The 21,551-nt window shown below is 40.6% G+C and overlaps 1 protein-coding gene across 1 annotated transcript in view; it reads left to right on the forward strand.

Annotated features, from left to right (window-relative positions):
• LOC122936110 (vomeronasal type-2 receptor 1-like) overlaps positions 1–21,551 on the forward strand; it is a 103,830-nt gene that overhangs the window by 67,809 nt on the left and 14,470 nt on the right. The window contains exons 2-4 of the mRNA XM_044292128.1: positions 13,034–13,325; positions 14,692–15,555; positions 19,638–19,868. Of these exons, the coding sequence (XP_044148063.1) occupies positions 13,068–13,325; positions 14,692–15,555; positions 19,638–19,868 (1,353 nt within the window). The 5' untranslated portion in view covers positions 13,034–13,067. The remainder of the gene's footprint in view (positions 1–13,033; positions 13,326–14,691; positions 15,556–19,637; positions 19,869–21,551) is intronic.

The raw sequence follows: 21,551 nt of genomic DNA on the forward strand, positions 1-21,551 counted from the left end.
GATTTCGCAGGCCATTTTTTACACATTTTGATTTCAAGGTACTTCTTACACATTTGGGCCCCTAAATTGCCAGGGCAGTATAACTACGCCACAAGTGACCCCATTTTGGAAAGAAGACACCCCAAGGTATTCCGTGGGGGGCACGGCGAGTTCCTAGAATTTTTTATTTTTTGTCACAATTTAGCGGAAAATGATGATTTTTCTTTTTTTTTCTTTTTTCCTTACAAAGTCTCATATTCCACTAACTTGCGACAAAAAATAAAAAATTCTAGGAACTCGCCATGCCCCTCACGGAATACCTTGGGGTGTCTTCTTTCCAAAATGGGGTCACTTGTGGGGTAGTTATACTGCCCTGGCAATTTAGGGGCCCAAATGTGTGAGAAGAACTTTGCAATCAAAATGTGTAAAAAATGCCCTGCAAAATCCGAAAGGTGCACTTTGGAATATGTGCCCCTTTGCCCACCTTGGCAGCAAAAAAGTGTGACACATCTGGTATCGCCGTACTCAGGAGAAGTTGGGCAATGTGTTTTGGGGTGTCATTTTACATATACCCATGCTGGGTGAGAAAAATATCTTGGTCAAATGCCAACTTTGTATAAAAAAATGGGAAAAGTTGTCTTTTGCCAAGATATTTCTCTCACCCAGCATGGTTATATGTAAAATGACACCCCAAAACACATTCCCCAACTTCTCCTGAGTACGGCGATACCACATGTGTGACACTTTTTTGATGCCAAGGTGGGCAAAGGGGCACATATTCCAAAGTGCACCTTTCGGATTTCACCGGTCATTTTTTACAGATTTTGATTGCAAAGTACTTCTCACACATATGGGCCCCTAAATTGCCAGGGCAGTATAACTACGCCACAAGTGACCCCATTTTGGAAAGAAGACACCCCAAGGTATTCCGTGAGGGGCATGGCGAGTTCCTAGAATTTTTTTTTTTTGTCGCAAGTTAGTGGAATATGAGACTTTGTAAGGAAAAAAGAGAAAAAAAAAAAAATCATCATTTTCCGCTAACTTGTGACAAAAAATAAAAAATTCTAGGAACTCGCAGTGCCCCTCACGGAATACCTTAGGGTGTCTTCTTTCCAAAATGGGGTCACTTGTGGCGTAGTTATACTGCCCTGGCAATTTAGGGGCCCAAATGTGTGAGAAGTACCTTGCAATCAAAATGTGTAAAAAATGCCCTGCAAAATCCGAAAGGTGCACTTTGGAATATGTGCCCCTTTGCCCACCTTGGCAGCAAAAAAGTGTGACACATCTGGTATCGCCGTACTCAGGAGAAGTTGGGGAATGTGTTTTGGGGTGTCATTTTACATATACCCATGCTGGGTGAGAAAAATATCTTGGTCAAATGCCAACTTTGTATAAAAAAATGGGAAAAGTTGTCTTTTGCCAAGATATTTCTCTCACCCAGCATGGTTATATGTAAAATGACACCCCAAAACACATTCCCCAACTTCTCCTGAGTACGGCGATACCACATGTGTGACACTTTTTTGCTGCCAAGGTGGGCAAAGGGGCACATATTCCAAAGTGCACCTTTCGGATTTCACCGGTCATTTCTTACACATTTTGATTGCAAAGTTCTTCTCACACATTTGGGCCCCTAAATTGCCAGGGCAGTATAACTACCCCACAAGTGACCCCATTTTGGAAAGAAGACACCCCAAGGTATTCTGTGAGGGGCATGGTGAGTTCCTAGAATTTTTTATTTTTTGTCGCAAGTTAGTGGAATATGAGACTTTGTAAGAAAAAAATAAAAAATAAAAATCATCATCATTTTCCGCTAACTTGTGACAAAAAATAAAAAGTTCTATGAACTCACTATGCCCATCAGCGAATACCTTAGGGTGTCTACTTTCCGAAATGGGGTCATTTGTGGGGTTTTTCTACTGTTTGGGCATTGTAGAACCTCAGGAAACATGACAGGTGCTCAGAAAATCAGAGCCGTTTCAAAAAGCGGAAATTCACATTTTTGTACCATAGTTTGTAAATGCTATAACTTTTACCCAAACCATTTTTTTTTTTGCCCAAACATTTTTTTTTTATCAAAGACATGTAGAACTATAAATTTAGCGAAAAATTTATATATGGATGTCGTTTTTTTTGCAAAATTTCACAGCTGAAAGTGAAAAATGTCATTTTTTTGCAAAAAAATCGTTACATTTTGATTAATAACAAAAAAAGTAAAAATGTCAGCAGCAATAAAATACCACCAAATGAAAGCTCCATTAGTGAGAAGAAAAGGAGGTAAAATTCATTTGGGTGGTAAGTTGCATGACCGAGCGATAAACGGTGAAAGGAGTGTAGTGCCGAAGTGTAAAAAGTGGCCTGGTCATGAAGGGGGTTTCACCTAGCGGGGCTGAAGTGGTTAAAGACGGCCCTGGCTATATGCAAATAATATTTGCTCACAAATGGTTTGATTATGGAGGTCCGTGCAGTGACTTGAAAGAGGATACAGGCTGGCCAACCTCTTTACCTAGAAGACATCTGAGCCCCCTGATGCATATAATAATAAACTGGGTAGTTTGTTAAATAATCCACCCAGGGTGAGATGCTGCCTATCTACATGTAGTGCAGTCCGTCTACTGTACCGTTTACCATTTGTGCATAGAGTGGATTCACCTGTTCCCCTGTGGGCCAGTCTGAGCCTGCCATAATTGCAGACTAGAGTAGGAGCGGAACTGACTAGACCACCTGGGTCAAATGGCAAGAGGTGAATAACAGTGCTACCAGCACAGTTCGTGACAATAAATCTAATTGTATATTGTGATGGTGTCTATGATCTTATGTAAAAACTGTAAACATAACATAGCAAAAATATTCAAATAAAGTATAAAATAAACAAGAAAAACTACTGACCGGCCCTAATGATGAAAATAATCTTACCAGAAACTGTATATATCAAAATGACGATACTAAAAAAGGAACCCATTAATGGAACCTTTTAATCCAAAGTTATAAATAGTTCATACATGGAAATCAGACACTTACCTCTAATAACAAACAAAAAATAATAATAATTTAAAAAGTGGGTACAAAATTTAGGTAAATAAAATTGCAGCAGAAAACAATATAGACCAAAGCAAACATCTAACCATGCCAGATACCAAGTATTTATGACCACTAGATGGCAATGCAGATACTAGTGCACACAATAAAGACATATAACATCATTTTTACATTATATTAGCTAGTGACCCCATAGTTTGTATACCAGAAGTGTAACTGTGGCCATAGCACTTGCTATTTAGGTTTAAGAACATTGTACTTTTCTGTGGGGAATACCAATATGGTGGCATTTTGTATTTTCTAATATATGATGCTTGATATGGTGATATTATGCATATCTTTAATTACTGCTGTTTACATTCACTTACACTAGGTGGTGGGAGTCCCTATGAATTATAGTTAGGCCCCTGTTTGATACATACGTTTAGAAGTAGGAAGACATTAGTAAATACTTATTATTTGCCAAGTGGTTATTTCTCAGTTTATTTTGTGTGTTGCTCTATGGTCTATGAGAAGTTTATAACAGCATTGTAATTCGGAATGAGTGAATCAACTTCGGATCCTTCATCCAAAGTCGATTCGCATAAAACTTTGTTGTAATACTTTACGGAGCGGGAACTCTGTACAGTATTGCAGAATGCACATTGCCAGTGTCCGTGTCCGTGTTTTGCGGATCCGCAAAACACTTACGGACGTTTGAGTAGACCCTGATATTGATGAATTGGAGAGAGCTGCAGTAAGCAGGAAAGGCCTGACACACAGTAGCATCTGCATACAGCTGATCAGAGGTGTTGCTGAGAGTTGGGTCCCTGATATTGATGACCTACTCTATAGGCCATCATCAATATTAAACCCCTCCTGACATGTTCTGGTTTTGTATCTCCGTTTTCTTACTCCCTTTCCCAGAGCCATAACTTTTTTATTTTTCCATTCACATAGTCATATGAGAGCCTGTTTTTTGCAGGACAAGTTATACTTTCTAATGTCTACATTTAATATTGCTGATGATGTAGTGGAAGCTTGAAAAAAAATCTAAATGTGGTGGAACAGAAAAAATATGCAATTGTACCACAGTTTATGGGTTTGTTTTTATGGCATTTAATATGTGCTAAAACTGACCTATTTCCTTCATTCTCAGGGTTAGCACAATTACTGTGATACCATATTTGTATAGTTTTTCTCTTTGTTTTACTACTGAAAAAAATTAAAAACTTTGGAAAAAATTGCTTTACACCGCCATATTCTGACCCCTATAACTTTTTTTTTATAGTTATGTCTATGGAGCTGCGTGAGGGTTCATTTTTTGTAGGATCGTCTGCAGTTTTTATTGATACAATTTTAGGGTGTGTATGACTTTTTGATCTCTTTTTATTCAACCTTTTGTGGGAGGTGCAGTCATTTGCCATGTAGCATACATTTACATTTTTAAAAAAATATTTTAATAGTACAGGTTTTTGGATGCAGTGATGCCTATGATCTTTATTTTTTGATTGTTTATTTATACTTCAGTTTTATTTGAATTATTATATTTGTAACATTTTTATTTAACTTTTTAGATTGCAATTTGTATAAAGTAATATAATTTTATCCATTACAATAAACAAAGATCGGTATATTCCATTACAGCACTGCCACCTGCAGGCTTGAATTGGAATATATCAGTAATATATCAGTAATAAGCCTAAAAGCCTAGTACAGGCTCTGGCTTATTACTGCAATAGAACGCCTTCCCTGATCTCAGCCAGGGGGAGGTGTTCCTACCCTGGAAGCACACGCTCCTGAGTTTTTGGCCTTTTAGATGCCGTCACATGATGGGTTAAATGCCTGCGATCATCATTACTGCCAGACATTTGCCCCAGGTGTCTGCTATGTGAAACAGCAGGCATTCGGTAGCTATGGTGCTTACTCCGCTCTGGAGCGGACGCCATCTTTAAAGACCTGACATCCACTATACATGTAAAAGTCTTGGAAACCCTATTAAAGCAGATGAATTGGATAAACTAGACCATGACTAGTAGGCAATTTGGAACTGAAGGACTGGAGTTTAATGTTTTTTACTGTATGCAGAACTGACAACTAACACATTTTTATTTGTTAGGTCGTTCTTTTATGACCTTTTATTTGGCTTTATATGATGATATTTTTAGCAAATAATAAAAATTTATTTTCAACCATTATTATTGGCATATTGGACCAAAATTAATTCTAATGCCTATGCGTTTTAGTTAGGCATGATGTGAATGCTTATACTCTATATTTTTACAAGTTATTTAAAGGGGTTTTATTGGAATTGAATATTGATGGCTTATCCTCAGGATAGGTCACTGTTATCTGATCGGTGGGTGTCCCACTCCCAGAACCCCTGCCTATTGGCTGTTTGAAGAGGCCACTTTGTTGAACAGTACGGCCTCCTCACAGCATACCAAACACAGTGCCATATATTGCATAGTGGCTGTGCTTAGTATTTCAGCTCAGGCTTCTTCACTTGAATGGGACTGGGCTAGAAATAGGCAATATAATCCAAAGTAGCTGTGTGAGGGCCTGTATTTTTTGTTATGACCTTCTAATTTTCATCGGTATGTCTCACTTTTTAAATCACTTTTTATTGAAGGTGCCTAACAGACTTTTGTAAATGGTATCCGAAGGCCATGGTTAGAGCTGTCATTTGTGCTCCTGAGCCCACATCATTACTGTGCCATAAATATAAACCATTTTGCGCAAATGCCTTCCTACCCAGGACATAAATGTGGGTAGAGATTATGGTCATAAACCAGTAATGCTGTGATAGGGCTTTATCTTTTAATATACTGTAGACAATTTAGAAGATAGCATTGGAGGAGTCCAGATTTTTGTAGATTGATATTTTTCCATTAACCATTTGTCAGGGCGCACATTTCTCTATATCCAACTGTATCACCGTGCTCAGGATGGCAATATAATTTAATTCTGTGCTTGGGTACAGGGGTGATGTCTAGTGCCTGTAGCCTCTCAGAGGCCGGCACAGGCAGCACGATGACGTAATTATCAATGAACTGCCTGAGTCGCGCAGTTTACAGCTCAGAAAAGAGGCCCGAATAGGCCTGCACCACATCGTTGCCAGCCCCATGGAGGTAAGTTTTTGACGTTATTATTTTTGTATTTGGCATAACTCTGTTGGGAAAATATCGGTGGGGCAGAGTAGAGCACTATGGGGCATTATTTCTACTGGCAACACTAAATAGGTGCATTTTGTACTGACACACATAAAGGTGCATATTTTTGTACTGGCAGACATTATGGGGTGGACTATGGAGACATTAGCTCTACTGGGGGCACTGAAAAAGGTTATTTTTTTGTACTGGCACACAGAAGGGGGCATTTTTGCACTGGCACACAGAAGAGGGCATTTTTTGGCACACACTTTAAAGGGGTTGTCCGGGTTTCCACCCAGGCAGGCCTTCTGAAATGAGCAACAGAGCATTTCATGCTCCGATGCTCTCGCTTGGCCTGAACTGTATTGCGCAGGGCAAGGTCTCTTTTGTTTACATTTTTACACTGCTAGGCGGAGGCTTCAGTCTAGCAGTTTTGCTAATGACGTCACCGTCACTAATATTGTTTTACAGGCTAAGGCAGTGCTAAAGCCCACCCATTAGTGCCAGTGACGTCTCTGGGAACACTGCAAAGGGGGGAAGCCTCCGCCTAGCAGAGACTCGGTACGTCACTGGATCTGCAGAAAAAACAGTTGCCCACATGTCACTGGATGTAGGAAGTATGTGGCACTGTATTACCCTGCATGTTTTGTAGCGTTTTGTATAATGTTTTCCAAGTATCTCTTTAACAGTAGGGTTGGAGGGAAGGGGTTAGATTGAGAATTTGGCATGGGCGGGAGACCGTTTCAGTTTTTGCCTCTGGCAGCAGAATGCTAGGTGCACTCCTGCCATTTGTAGCACTTCATAGAACTGGTGGAATATTGGAGATATGGGTGGATGAGGCATATTGTTGGACATATTTTTAGGATAATGTATAGTATTCTAAGGAATTACATATACGGTAAGTCATTAAAGTGGAAATTTAACTATAACAAATCAAAAGCCTATTCTTTATATCTCTATCAATCTGCGTCACTATAATACTGCAGAAATATACAGAAAGGGACATACTTGTGTAAATGGCAAAATCAAGCCCGATTCTTATTATCGGGCATAATAATTAAGTGTTCTTGCATGGCAAGACCACTTACTGTTATCTCACATATATATTCTTATTATTATAGCCAAATCTACCCCCTAACTCCTCCCACAGTTTTTACACTACCTAGACAGTAATAGACCGAAACGTGCGAATTGTTCCTGATTGGCGTGCTATTACTTTGTGGAACGTTTCGCCGAATGGTTCACAAAATATCTGCGTTTGTGTGGAGAAATTGGTCCCATAGGAATGAATGGCGGAATGTTCAAAACTAGAGTGTGAGCTGACAAAAGCTAGAGTGTGAGCTGAAAAATCAGGACATGATTTCTAAACTGCCACCACTCCCTCATTTTCAAGCCCACCTACACAAATTTATAATCAAAACGTTCAGCTATCCCTGCTGCCACTAAAAATATCCACGGCTAAACCATAGTCCTGATAGTTTTCACAATATGACCATTTTTATGCAACTCATGCCTTCCATTGGCATATATTGAAACTCCACTCTAGCCACCTCAAGTTTGAAGGGCAATTTTTAAACTGCGACTGTGTCTTCATTTTTGATATTTCAGACACACAAAATGTAGGTCTGGGTCTTGTGATTCTCACAATATAAAGCTCTTTGCTGTAGGATTTATAATTTGTAAACTACAACCGTTCGAAGATGGCAACCGCCAGTGAAGTGAGCAAGTTGGAGCAGTTTGTTTTTAACCGCTCTTCTCTGTCCTTGCTGTAGAGTGAGTTGCCATAGGAACCCAGGTGTGTGAGCAGCCAGCAGAGTGACAAAAGCTAGAGTGTGATCTGAAAGATCAGGACATGATTTCTAAACTACCCACACTCCCTCATTTTCAAGCCCACCTACACAAATCGGCTGCTAATGTTTTTATAAATGTATGTTTTAATGTAACTATGAAGCACTTTGGGCAACAACATTGAAATTAAATGTGCTATATGAATAAATAAAAGTTGAAATGCATTTCGCACTCTATCAAGCTTGCCATGTGCACTTTTTTAATTTGATCAATCAATTGGTTAGTGTAATGTTTACTATATTTACTCACTCCACACAGTTACTCTGCCCACTCTATAAAGTTACTCTGCCCAGTCTAACCTTTCTACAGTTACTCCAGCCACTCCAACCACACAACAGTTACTCAAGCCACTCCACCCAGTTAGTCCGCCCACTCCAGTTGTAGACTACAGGTGGAGGCAGTGGCGTAGCTAGAAATGACTGGGCCCCACAGCAAATTTTTGAATGGGGCCCCCCTCCCCCAGTAATTTTTTTGCAACCCCTTCCTTTTATGCCGCCTCCAGTCCTGTGCTAGTAAAAAGATCACTCTGTCAGACCAGGCCCAGCAGTGCCATCCGTTTTCTACACTGTCTATACTGCCACTAAATATAATTTAATTGTGTAATACTGTTGAGGGGACCCTGACAAAATCTTTTAGTCCACCTCCTCCTGGATAGTCCCCTTCCGGCTCAGAGCCCCAAAGCAGCCGCCTCCCCCACTTCCCCTATTGCTACGCCCCTGGGTGGAGACAAGAACACTTCACACAATTTCCCCAGAAATTGTAGCTTTTCTAGTTATTACTAAGTAATAGTATCTAGTAGTGATACAAATAATAGTACTACTAAATAGAGGATGTTATAGTCCTAAAAAGGAAAGAGCTGAACATTTAATGTGTAGGACAATAAAAACATCAGTTAAGGTACATCACCTTATGGTGTTGTGCTAACAGGCACAATACCTATGGAAACATGGATATGCCAACTGAGATCCAGACGAGGACTGTTGAAACTGTGGCCAGACAAAAAAAATGAAGAGATCGATAAAGACAGGATCCCCAATATGGCACTGGCATCAATGATGGCCGATTCTGAATGGTGTCTTCTAGTTTAGTTAAATTAAGGTAAACAACAATGTGTTTCAAAGGTGAACTGCCTTCTTCATCAGGCTACAACACCCAGGTCTGCTATCTCCAAAATTCCAAAATAGCAGATGTTAGTCACTGATGATTTGAGGGACCACAAATGTCTAGGGGTAACAGCCAAGGCTAATAAGGAAGATTGTTCCCTTTGACTTTCATACCCTGTGATATTTAATGGTTCAAAGATGTCTCAGTTCAGGTTATCAATGTAATTGCAGGGAATAACGTAATGCAACTCCTTGGCCCTGTTTTTCACCATTATAACTATGTACTGTAGGCAAATATACAGTCACAGTCTAGTGCATGTTCACTAGCTAGAAATTAGGATGTAAATCCATCTATATGCATGTGAAGCTATATGAATTAGCATATGGTGTATTTGTAAGCACAGCTTGAGAGCGGGAATACACAACCTGCGACTCATGCCACATGTTGCTCGCGATACCATTCTGTGCAGCTCCCAACCATCTCATGACAGATATGCTTGTCTGTATCTGGGGGCTGCTCATATGTGTTGTCCATTATATAGGAATGCTGCATGGTGCGGGAGAAGGGCCATCTCGGGAACCCGCATGTGTTAGAATAATGGTGGTCTTCTGACCTCTGGGTGGGACTCCAGAAAGGAGTATATGGGGTAAAAAGGTGGCTATGTAGGTATGCAGCTATCTTCTTCGAAATATATGAGACTAGTGAAACTAGTTTCAACAACTCATAATAACTATGTTAGAGTAGCTCCTCTACTAAGAATTAAGTTGTCGAGTAGTGATGAGCGGCAGGGGTCATATTCGAATTCGCGATATTTCGCAAATATTTTTTTGAATATTCGTCGAAAATTCGGCAAGGTAATGATTGTGTAATAAGCAAATTTTCGTAATTCGCATTTTCGGATTCAAATTTTTATTGCGAATTTTTCAACTTACGACTATTAGACAAAGAAGATTATAGCACTATATTAGCTAAATTGCTCTATATTCGATTTTTTTTTATATTCGCTATATTGCTATAACTTTGTTTTTTAGAATATTCGTAATATTCTAAAACAAGAATATATAGCAATATAGCGAATATTCTAAAAAACGAATATAGAGCAAAATTCGCAAACACTACTACTCCTAAAGTCAAGTATATTGCAGCCTTCTTATTGGCCCACAAGCTAGAAGCAATGAGGGATCATGTGTACTGATAAAAAAAAAAAATCTAATAAAAAAAAAAAGGAAAAAAATAATTGAATATTCGAAATTACGAATATATATAACTATATTCTAAATATTCGCGAATTTTCGAAGTACCTATATTCGCGATAAAAATTCGAATATTCGTGATCAACACTATAGTGGAGGTTCAAGCAAATCCCCGGCCGGGGGGCATCAAGCACACACAGAGTTGGTGTACAATAGAGTCCGGGTTTCCCCTTCCTCAGTGTTTATTTATACATAAAGTCACAAACACAAAGCCAATCAGATGTTTATTGTATAGGACACTGAGCCAGATTATAGATAACAGGGCATGATAGCCTCATGTCAGGATAGAGCAGGTTATGGTGGAATGTGTGTACAGGGTCTGCCTACCCTTCGCAACCAAAACAAGTTTTGTAGCCCACCACCCCCATCACACACCTTATTTTGAAATGTCCTTAAGCAGTTTGGAAAAGTTTGTTTAAAGACAAGATAGTCGGTTACATTAACAATTACAATTCTGAGAGATGAATACATGCAAAATCTCTTACTTTATGGAGTGCAATCAGTGGAGAAGGCGACTCACATTTTTCCTTTGGGAAGGGTAGTCCTGTAAGTGGAACTGACACCTACCAGACATTCAGTGTCTTATGAACACTGTGGGGGAGATTTATCAAACTGGTGTAAAGTAAAACTGCCTTACTTGCCCATATTAACCACTCAAATTCCACCTTTCATTTTTCATAGCTCCTTTGGAAGATAAAAGGTGGAATCTAATTGTTTGCTATGGGAAACTAAGCCAGTTCTACTTTACACCAGTTTGATAAATCTACCCCTTTCTAAGTGCCCTGACATGCACAGTACCAGCTAATGGGCAGGAGATGTTTCATAAAGACTTATGACATGCACAATAGACATCACATGGAAGCAATTGACATGCACAGTGATGCCATCCTAGTTCTACTGATGTTTAGTGAATTGTACAATCAGGAAACACGCTCTAGACCAGGCATGCTCAACCTCCGGCCCTCCAGCTGTTGTAAAACTACAACTCCCAAAATGCCCTGCTGTTGGCTGATAGCTGTAAGCTGATTGGGCATACTGGAAGTTGTAGTTTTGCAACCACTGGAGGGCTGTAGGTTGAGCATGCCTGCTCTAGACTATGCAGGACGCTATGCTTTGGTAGGGAATGCTTTATGTAAGTACTATGCATGTCACATGCCGGAGGCCCAAGGCAGTCTTGCAAAAAGGACACAGGCAAGATTCAGACTAGGGACCAACAGAATACTTTATTACACATGTAATAAAAGCACATGACAGTAAAGCAGGTTAGGTAATAGTGTTAGCACTACCACAGAACCAAGTGCATCGGCAGACCAGAGGCAAAACCCAGAGGGCGGAGAGCCAGTGAAAACTGGTCGCACCTCCAAGAAGGTCTAGGTACACTTGGCAAGCACCAGCAGAACAGACAACAGAACTGGAACCCAACCAAACACAGGACAAGGATCAGATGACAAGACAAACGGGAACCAGCACAGAAGCAGATGCCTGGACCCCAAGCAGAATGGAAGCATGGTGGTCACAGGCAGAGCTGCACACAGACTAGAGATCCTCCCTCCGGAGAACCCAGGGACCCTCTCACGAAAGCAGAACAAACACAGGAACAGAAGCAGTAAGGCACTGCAGGACAGACATGAAACAGAGTAGATCAGAAGCAGTAGGCACTGCCAGGCTGGACATAGGAAAGGCTCAGAAGCAGTTTAGCACAGCCAGGCTATCAGACGCAGTTAGAGCACTTCTAGGTACAACAATGCAAACCAGGCGACACCACAAACAAGGGCAGATGGAAAAAAAAACTGGGTTAGCAGCAAGAGGTTACACCCAGTAAGGCACAAGATAGACTTACCTCAAGCCCCACAGCTCACAGATAGATATAGCTGGATAAATAAGTGCACCTAATAAGCAACACCCAGGCCCAGACCAGGGAATGTTAACCCCATCAGAACCAGGATTAACAAGAAGCAGAACATACAATCACAAGTGAATTCAAACTCAGTCCCTGTTCACACTTAAGGCCACAGTCAGCACGCATTGCAGAACCATCATGCATAGGAACACACACAGCCAGTACACAAAGCGCATGCAGCCACCCCGCATGGCACCAGAGACAGGAGCCACAGATATGCTGACATGGAATCCACAAACACAGGCCACAGTTCACACACACACCACTGCAGCCAGCAGGCAGCCCCAAGCAACCAGCATACACAGGTGTCAGCCTGCAGCCAGTACGTGAGAGGGCATGCAGCCAACCTACACTGGCAAAAACTGTCACAGTGAACCTCACCGTGACAATGCATTGTACTTTTTGTAAGTGATTCTGGACTTCTGATATGTTAACTAGCAATTTTTTGAGGCACTGTATATTATTATGAGATATGTTTTATTTCAATGTCATTTTTTAAATATGTGATTAGGCACATAGCACTTTGTTTAACACCCTATATGCTAATTTGGGATTATGATAGATCATATTTTTATTGTATATTTTATTAATTTATTAATTGCATAAGATCTGATGTAAGAGCTTCCTATTTATATTTGACTCTATACACTCTGTATCTGCTTGAGACAGACTCAATGTTTAAGCTGAAACATCGTGCCCATTTGGAATCCTGGTGTTGTCATTTCATCTTTTTGCATGTGTAGATAAATGTAGATATAATATGTTCTCTTTATATGCAGGTTTAATTTTCGGGCTTTGCGATGGACCCGGGCGATGATGTTTGCTATTGATGAAATAAATAAACGCAAAGACATTCTACCAAGAATTACCTTGGGTTACCAGATTTTTGATACATGCTTCACTATCTCCAAATCTGTTGAAGCCACCTTGACATTTCTTACTGGACAGAATGAAACCCATCCAAACTTCCGCTGCAGTGCAGGAGCACCACTGGCAGCTGTTATCGGAGCTGGAGGATCAGCCTTGTCCATTGCCACTGCCAGAATACTGGGGCTCTATTATTTTCCACAGGTAAATTTTACTATTATTTTTAGATATTCTATATTAAAGTACATTTGACATCACAGTTAAGGAGTTGTCTGAAATTACAAAAAGGCTGTGGTGCTATTCATCTAAAAATGGCACCTGTCTTTACCATGGGCTATGTATGGTATTGTAGATCGGATCTATTTCCTCAACTGTTACTTAAATTCACCCCATCTAGACCTCCGACGTATATGTATGGCAGAAGTCTAGAAGCTGAGGTGGCACCTTTGCTGTAGATACCTAATGTTTAACACATCAGACACCCAGAAGCAATGTCCGTGATTGGCAATAATGCCGATCTTGGACATTTAACCCTTCAGATGCTGTGATCAATTACATCCACTGCATCTGAGCGGTCTTTCCCTGGGAGCACTCTGCTCCTAGGGCCTGAATGGCTCCCCTGCACCGAGATCAAGGGAGCCATTTGGTCGCTGTGGTAACCTCTGGCTTTCTGAATTCCTCGAGTCCTCTTACAGCGATGTTCCTGTGGAGCCCTACCTATGTAAGAGACTATATTCTATGCAGGGGAGAAGGGGTTAACAAGAGTTAATTGCATTTCATCCTGGGAAATGCAAGTGCTTTGTTGTCTCATGTGACTTGCTGCTGCCCGTCCCTCTGAAAGAGAAGAAAGTCTTCCACATATGTGAGTAAAAGAGAGGTTTACATTTGTGGAATAATACCTTTAAGATAATCCCTAGCTTAGTATCTTATGAATAACCCAGTATTTGAACCCAACCAAATGGTGAGTCCATACCTTTACTTGCCCCTCCATAGGGCGCTCTTGGTGAAGTCTTGGGGAAAATAACCCTTCTCTGGTTATGTAGCACTGTTCCTTAGAAATCTTACATGCGTGAAAGCATTTTCATGTATATTACACAATAAAATTCCATTAATGTAACTCCATTGATGTAAATTATTATATCATTGTAGGGTGGAAAAAGGCATAATGAAGGATGGACTGACCATTAGAGGAGTCCTCCAGGGTCCATGGCCTGATTGGGACCATAGTCTAGATTCATTAAAAGTGCAGAGTCTAAACAGAAAATACTGTATAAATGCCTAACATTTGTGATAATAGAAATTAAGGGTAACTTACTGTAACCATTGCCCAACAAGTTTTTCCTCTACCACTAACCTTATGAACGGTTTTAGAGATTTGGAGATTTGTTGAATATCCAGTTAATTACTGCAATTTACTACCTAGATATATTTATTTTTAAGATTTTTTTTTTAAGATTCATTCAATTATATGAATGTATAAGGGTTAGCATGTAAAACAGCTAGGTTGCTTTTATTTGAGACATTCATAGACATTTTGTAAAGAACATGTGTTTATCCCTTTAATTTACAGGTGGGATATGCATCTTCTTGCTCAGTTCTCAGTGACAAGTTTCAGTTTCCATCTTTTCTCCGCACAATACCTAGCGATCAATCCCAGTCCAAAGGCTTTGCTGACCTAGTCACATATTTTGGTTGGACATGGGTTGGGACAATTGCAGCAGATGATGACTATGGGAAATATGGCATAAAGGTCTTCAAAGAGGAGGTTGAAAAAAATGGAGTATGCATTGCTTTCTCTGAAACACTGCCAAGGATCTATAACAAAGAAAGTATAGATGCCATTGTGGAGACAATACGTGGGTCAACGGCCAATGTCATTGTCATCTTTTCATCTGACATTGACCTTAGTCCATTAATGGAAGCTCTGGCAGCGACTAATATTACTGGTAAAACCTATTTATCCAGTGAAGCCTGGACAACATCAGCACTAATAGCTAAGCCACAATACTTCTCATTCCTCGGAGGAACCATTGGTTTTGCTATCCGTAGAGCAGAAATACCAGGCTTTGAGCAATTCCTCCTTGACATTCATCCGGAGCATGGGACTGATGATCTGGTATATGAGTTCTGGGAGGAAGCCTTCAATTGTACCTGGCCCACACAAAGAGCAGCATTTTATACTAATATAAGCATAGAAGCAATTGTGGCAGGACGGAAAAGGAATATATCTCCTCGCCTCTGCACTGGAAAAGAACAATTCAAAGATATATTAAATACATACACTGATGTGTCGGAACTTCGCATCACTTACAGTGTATACAAAGCTGTTTACACAATTGCGCATGCTCTCCATGATTTAGACATATGTGTGCCAGGGCGTGGGCCTTTTCCATCTGCTGCTTGTGCAAATTTGCTTGATTTTGAGCCATGGCAAGTAAGTATTTGTCTTACCTATGCATTGTGAATGTGCATAATAAGCATAAACATATAGATTTATAATGTATGGTATATTTAACTGGGACTGTTACACTTCAGTCTAATTAAAGCCATGTCCATATACTTGTACATATACAATGCTTTTGGAAAGTCTTCAGACATTTTATGTTGAGTCCTTGTGCTAAAATAATAATAATTTTAAAAAACATTTTCCCATTTGGCACTCAATACTGCATAATAAGAAAGTGAACACATAATTTTAGAAATGTTTGCTCTGGGGGCCTCCTATTTCCAATTTTTGAGATGTTTTTAAACCTCTATTGGAGTCCACCTGTGGTAAATTTAATTGACTGAGGGGTCAAAGGGCTATGGTAAGAGAGGTGATCGAGAACCCAATGGTCACTCTGGCTGAGCGCCATAGATCCTGTGTGCAGATGGGAGGATCTTCCAGAAGGTCCACCATTATGTACTATGTTACTATGTTACCATCACTGCAGCATTCCACCAATCTGGTCTTTATGGCCCATGAAAGTTTGAAAAAAAGTGCCTAAAGGACTCTCAGACTGTGAGAAACAAGATTCGCTGGTCTGTTGAAACCAGGATTAAACTTTGTGGCCTCAATTCTAAGCGTCATGTTTGGAGGAAACCAGGCACTCCCCAAAACCATTTCTACAGTGAAGCATGGTGGTTGCAGCATCATGCTGTGGGGGCGGTTTTCAATGGCTGGGACAGAGAGATTGGTCAGAGTTGAGGGAAAGCTGAATGGAATCGAGTACAGAGATATTGTTAATAAAAATCTGATGTAGAGTGCTCTGGACCTCATACTGGGCCGAAGGTGTACCTTCTGCAGTCATCCCATGAGGAGTCGGAGCAAATGATGGGAGTGGTAGTGGCTCTGGTGATCACATGCAATCACGGAAGCTGTCTTCACACTGTTGCTCCCATTCTTCTCTCGGGGCACACCCTGATTCTAGGGCTCTTTCCTGATGGTTGATATGGTGTCCTTGATCTTAGGTGTTTAGATGGGTGCAAGACAAGGCATGTAAAGTGCAATGACAAGCGTATGATGTAGGAGTCAGAAAACCAGGCCAGAGTTAGAATAATATACATCTCTCTTTACTGTAGTTGAAAAAATGGGAGTTACAGTACATCTAACTATAGCAAAACACAGTTCCAACTGTTCACAATGCAATTCTCTCGCAGATAGCGATGTATGGATTTAGGCAAAGATGCAAGTTATGGCCCTCTTACCTTTCTATCTTGCTAAAGACCGTCTCAGTAGAATCTTTGGCTGGCAATAATGGCTGGCAATAATCTACTTTGGCAATAATGGCTATAATGTCCACTGCCGAATATTTGAATGCATGTCTGGCCAGGATGCGTCCAAGTGTTAAAGGTTTCTTAATGGTGGCTCTCACTTGCATCAAAATCTCATTTGCTGTATTAGCAGATTACCTTGCTGACTCCTATGCTTGGCCATGCAGATTACAAATGATCAAATTCTCTCCTTTATCTTTCTCTCCTTTTCTTTCTGCCTAGTCTCTGTTGCTTTCTTGGGCCTGAGAAGAGTGAGCAATGGACTTTGCTTCCTTGATCTCTGAACTGTCCCTAGATCTGACTAGAGCTAAGGGTAGAGCCAGCCATCACCTAGCAACCTGCAAAGGCTGAGCCAGAATTATTAAACATGGTTGTGCCATCCTTACATGGCAATATTGGTTGTAATACATGACATAGCAATATAATACATCACATAATATTTAATAACATTACATTAAAGAACAAGCCATTTGCAGATACTGTACCCCCTGCTCTGGGATACTGCACTTCCAACACGTGGTCCAGCCCAAATCCTGATTTGAACCCAATCAAATATCTTTGGTGAAATCTGAAAATGGCTGTCCACAGATAGTCCCCATCCAACCTGACAGAGCCTGAGAGGATCTGCAGAGAAGAATGGCAAAAAATCCCCAAATCCAGATGTACAAACCTTGTGGAATCATACCCAAGCAGACTGGAGGCTATAATCGCTACCAAAGATGCTTTAACTAAGCCCTGAGTAAAGGGTCTGAATACTTCTGTCAATGCAATCATTTATTTTTTCCTTTTCAATAAATTAGCAAAGATTTCTAACATTCAGTTTTCACTTTATCGGGTATTGAGCTCAGAAGGATGGGAAAATTTTGTAACTCTTTTTATTTTAGCACAAGGCTCTAACATAACTAAATGTGAAAAAAATGAAAGGGTATGAAGACCTTTCTGGTGCAGATTGTGGCTCAAAGGTTATTTACGCTGTAATCAGCGACTTTGCCCTGCTCACAGGAGGTCTAAAAAAGTGTTTGAGGTGTGGGCGTGGAAAAGGACGGGCCGACAGGTTCGTCTCATTCATAATTTTCTATGCCTGTTTTAGGTGTAGAAAATTGTCTAAATGTAAGCAGGCAAGGTATACATTTGGACTGGCAATGGATACGCCGAAGTAATGTAGAGACCTCTTCGTAACTTCGGCGAATCCACCACCAGATATTGGGGTTATTAAACGCCGGTCTTAATAAATGACCTCCTATATGTTTAAATACTGAAGTGAATGTGAGACGAATAAAGCTGAATTTTGATCAGTATAAACTCCCTTTAGCGAGCATTCCAAATACAGAGAAAAACTGTAAAAATGCCAAACTACAAGTTGTCAAGAGTATCAGCGTTGTAGCAGTAAGGAGTGTTGGACCTAAAGGGCAGAACACAAAGCAGTAACTTAAAGGGGAACTGTCATTTTTATTTTATTTGCTAGTTTATTAGCGCTAGGCATGTATACCTGAGTTAGTCTGTCAATGATTGTCAAAAGATCTGTAATTACCTTATAATAACAGCCTTCATAAATGTCTTCCTTTCCACTGCTCCCTTGAAAGACTGTTGCTATGGCTCATCTACCTCCAGCTAGGAAGACAGAGGGGCGGTCCGCCACATTGCATGTGCATGCCTGCATTAGGCTTCAGAGTGAGGGGGCGTGTCTCTCAGTAATCCAATCTGATTGGCTGGCAAGGAGCTGCTGGCTACAGCAAGTGTGTATGTGAAGTAAGGGAAAGCAGTTTTGGCATTGGGGCACAAAGAGAAGTAAGGGCCCTATAGCAAGGATCAAACCAGGCCCCCACACAGGACAGAAGGGTTTCTGCCTAAACCTGTTTCAATGACCATTGAGCCATTTTTCCACTGCCTCATTTGCTAAAAGTTGTTCCTTTACAGGGTAGAGTCCTGACCAAGTTTTCACTTCCAGTAGAAGAAGGGATGATACCAACTAAGGCCTCATTCACACATATGTGGATTTTCACGGACCACGGTCCGTGAAAACCCGTCCTGCTGAGTGCAGGAGCGCACAGGCTTATTGGTTGCTACTGTACAGCGGCGGCACGAAGCGCACAGAGTCATAGCAACCAATGACGCCGTGCACTCCTGCACTCAGCAGGACAACAGGCCGGGTTTTCACAGACCGTGGTCCGTGCAAATCCACGTATGTTTGAATGAGGCCTAAAACTGGGCCCCCTCTTGCCCTGGGCCCCATAGCAATCGCATGGTCTGCCGCTATGGTAGTTAAGCCCCTGGTTCTGCCCTCAGAGAACTTTCAGAGGAGCCATCTTGAGAACGTCCTTATATTGTAAATGTTTAAACAGCCGAAACTAAGGGAAAAACTCAAGGAAAACAGTGGTAAGTGAAGAAACTAAAGATTGCTTTATGCATAATACTGCTGCAGAAGTAACATATGCTAAAGTTGATTTTTTTTAATGAAAACCTGACAGGCATCCTTTAAGAAGAAGCATGTTATTAATCTAGACTTGACAATGTCTCCTGGCCCTACACATGTGGTTTTATGCATTCCACTGTTGATGTATCAACTGCATATTGTAGCTTTTGGGGATATGATAAGATGTCTGATATAGGAATACTCAGTTGAGTCATATTCGGTTGATTTGTCATAAATGCTTCTTTAATCAGTCTTTGCATTTTCAAACCTAGAAACATATGTAGATTTACATTTAGGAGACGGGTTGTTCTTGTGCTATATTAGTATGATTTCTTTATATTTTTCGACAGCTTATGTACTATTTGAAGAATACGAAATTCACACTTGACACTAAAGAATACATCAAGTTTGATGATTCAGGTGATGTAGACGGATATTATGACATTTTAAATTGGCAGTGGCATGACAATCAGACACTATCTTTTGTACAAATGGGACATTATAAAGTAACTGGAGCAGGAGCAAGTGTTGAACTTAAAATAGACAACAGCTCAATATTCTGGAACACCCCAAACAGACTGGTACGTACTACTATACTACTAATACAATATACTACTTATTACTAAACCGATGAGGAGGAAGTCATGGTATAGTTCATGGAATAAAGTGCTAATTTCAGATACAACACATATGGGCTATAAACAACAAGTAACAGACTTCTAGGAAGCAGCATTAAAAGTTCCCAGAGGACTTATGGAAAAAGATAATAACCGCTTTACTACCAGTGCCATACATGTATGGCAGAAGTAGTCAATTTAAATATGCCATAACCGCCAAGTATCTGAGCTAATGTCTGCGATCAGTGATAACGCTGATCACAAACATTTGTCCCCTCAGGTGCCACAGTCAGTTGTGACCACGGCATCTGAGTGGTGAAAATGCAGGAGCCAGTAACAGCATCCCCTCTTTGAGATCGGGGAACCTTGTAATAACAGGCTGAAGCCTGCTGGAGACTACGATGCCTATCACAGAAATATCCCAATACAGGCCTGCAGGTGACAGCACTGCATTGGAATAGACTGAATTGTTTTTTCTTTAATAGATCAAAATCCATTAGTAAATATAAAAAGGCAATCTAATCATTGCTTGTTATACTTTAAATTCGAATCACTCCCCTTTCCCCATATTTAAAATAAAAATAAAAAATCAATAATAAAAAATAAATATTAGGAATTGTCATAGACACAAAATAGTATTGATAGAAACTACAAATCATCTGACAAAAAACGAGCCCTCGAACAGCTCCCTGGACATATCTGTAAAAAAGTTATGAGGTTCAGAATATGATGAAAAGAAAAAAAAAGAATCTTTTCTTCAGTTTTAAAGGCTATGTACACCTTGGGGGTCATTTTTTTATGATTGCATATACTTATTTTTTATGATTGCATTTAGTCATTTTGGGCTAAATATGATATTTTTTTTATTTGGTCTTTATTAAAAATATTCAGCCTTTCCATTAACGAGGCTCTGTCACCTGGTTACAGCATACCCTAATAGTCATATAGTTAGGTAGGGCTCTTAACACTGATACAAAAACATACCTTTCATTCCCTTCTCTGAGGTCCGTTTTAGCTGTAAAAGCAACTTTTATAAATATTTAAATGAGCAACTAGAGCACTCGGAGGCTGGGTTATGCCTTCTGAGCACTGCTTCTGCCACACCCCCAGTGTGCATGCAGACATGCAGTGACGTGATGGCACGCACCCTACCTGGCTATGTGACTATTAGGGTATGCTGGAACCAGGTGACAGAGGATCTAAGGTTAAGAGGGTTTTCCAGTATTTTTTAACTGATGACCTATCCTCCTGTGTGTGCTGCTTACAAAGACAGTGCCATCCATTGTATAGTGGCTGTGCTTGGTGTCACACTCAGCCCCACTCACTTGAGCTGCTCCTAGGCCACGTGACATCTAAAAGTGTCATCACTCGGCCTAAGAAAAGCTGGGAGAAGGCTACAGCCAGGGGCGTAGCTATAGGGGGTGCAGAGGTAGCAGTCGCTACCGGGCCCAGGAGCCTGAGGGGGTCCTAAGACCCTTGTGCCACATAATAAGACACTGGTATTATGGAAAGTGCATGCTGGTCAAGTTACAACTCTGGCTGCAGGGAAGGGTTAGGTCAAGAATTTGGCATGAGGGGGGTTGGGGGGTGCCATTTCAATTTTTCAATGCTTGCCTCCCTTGTCACAAAGCACTGAGGGAATGGGGG

Source organism: Bufo gargarizans, chromosome 4 (assembly GCF_014858855.1).
Source record: "Bufo gargarizans isolate SCDJY-AF-19 chromosome 4, ASM1485885v1, whole genome shotgun sequence".
Taxonomy (NCBI): domain Eukaryota; kingdom Metazoa; phylum Chordata; class Amphibia; order Anura; family Bufonidae; genus Bufo; species Bufo gargarizans.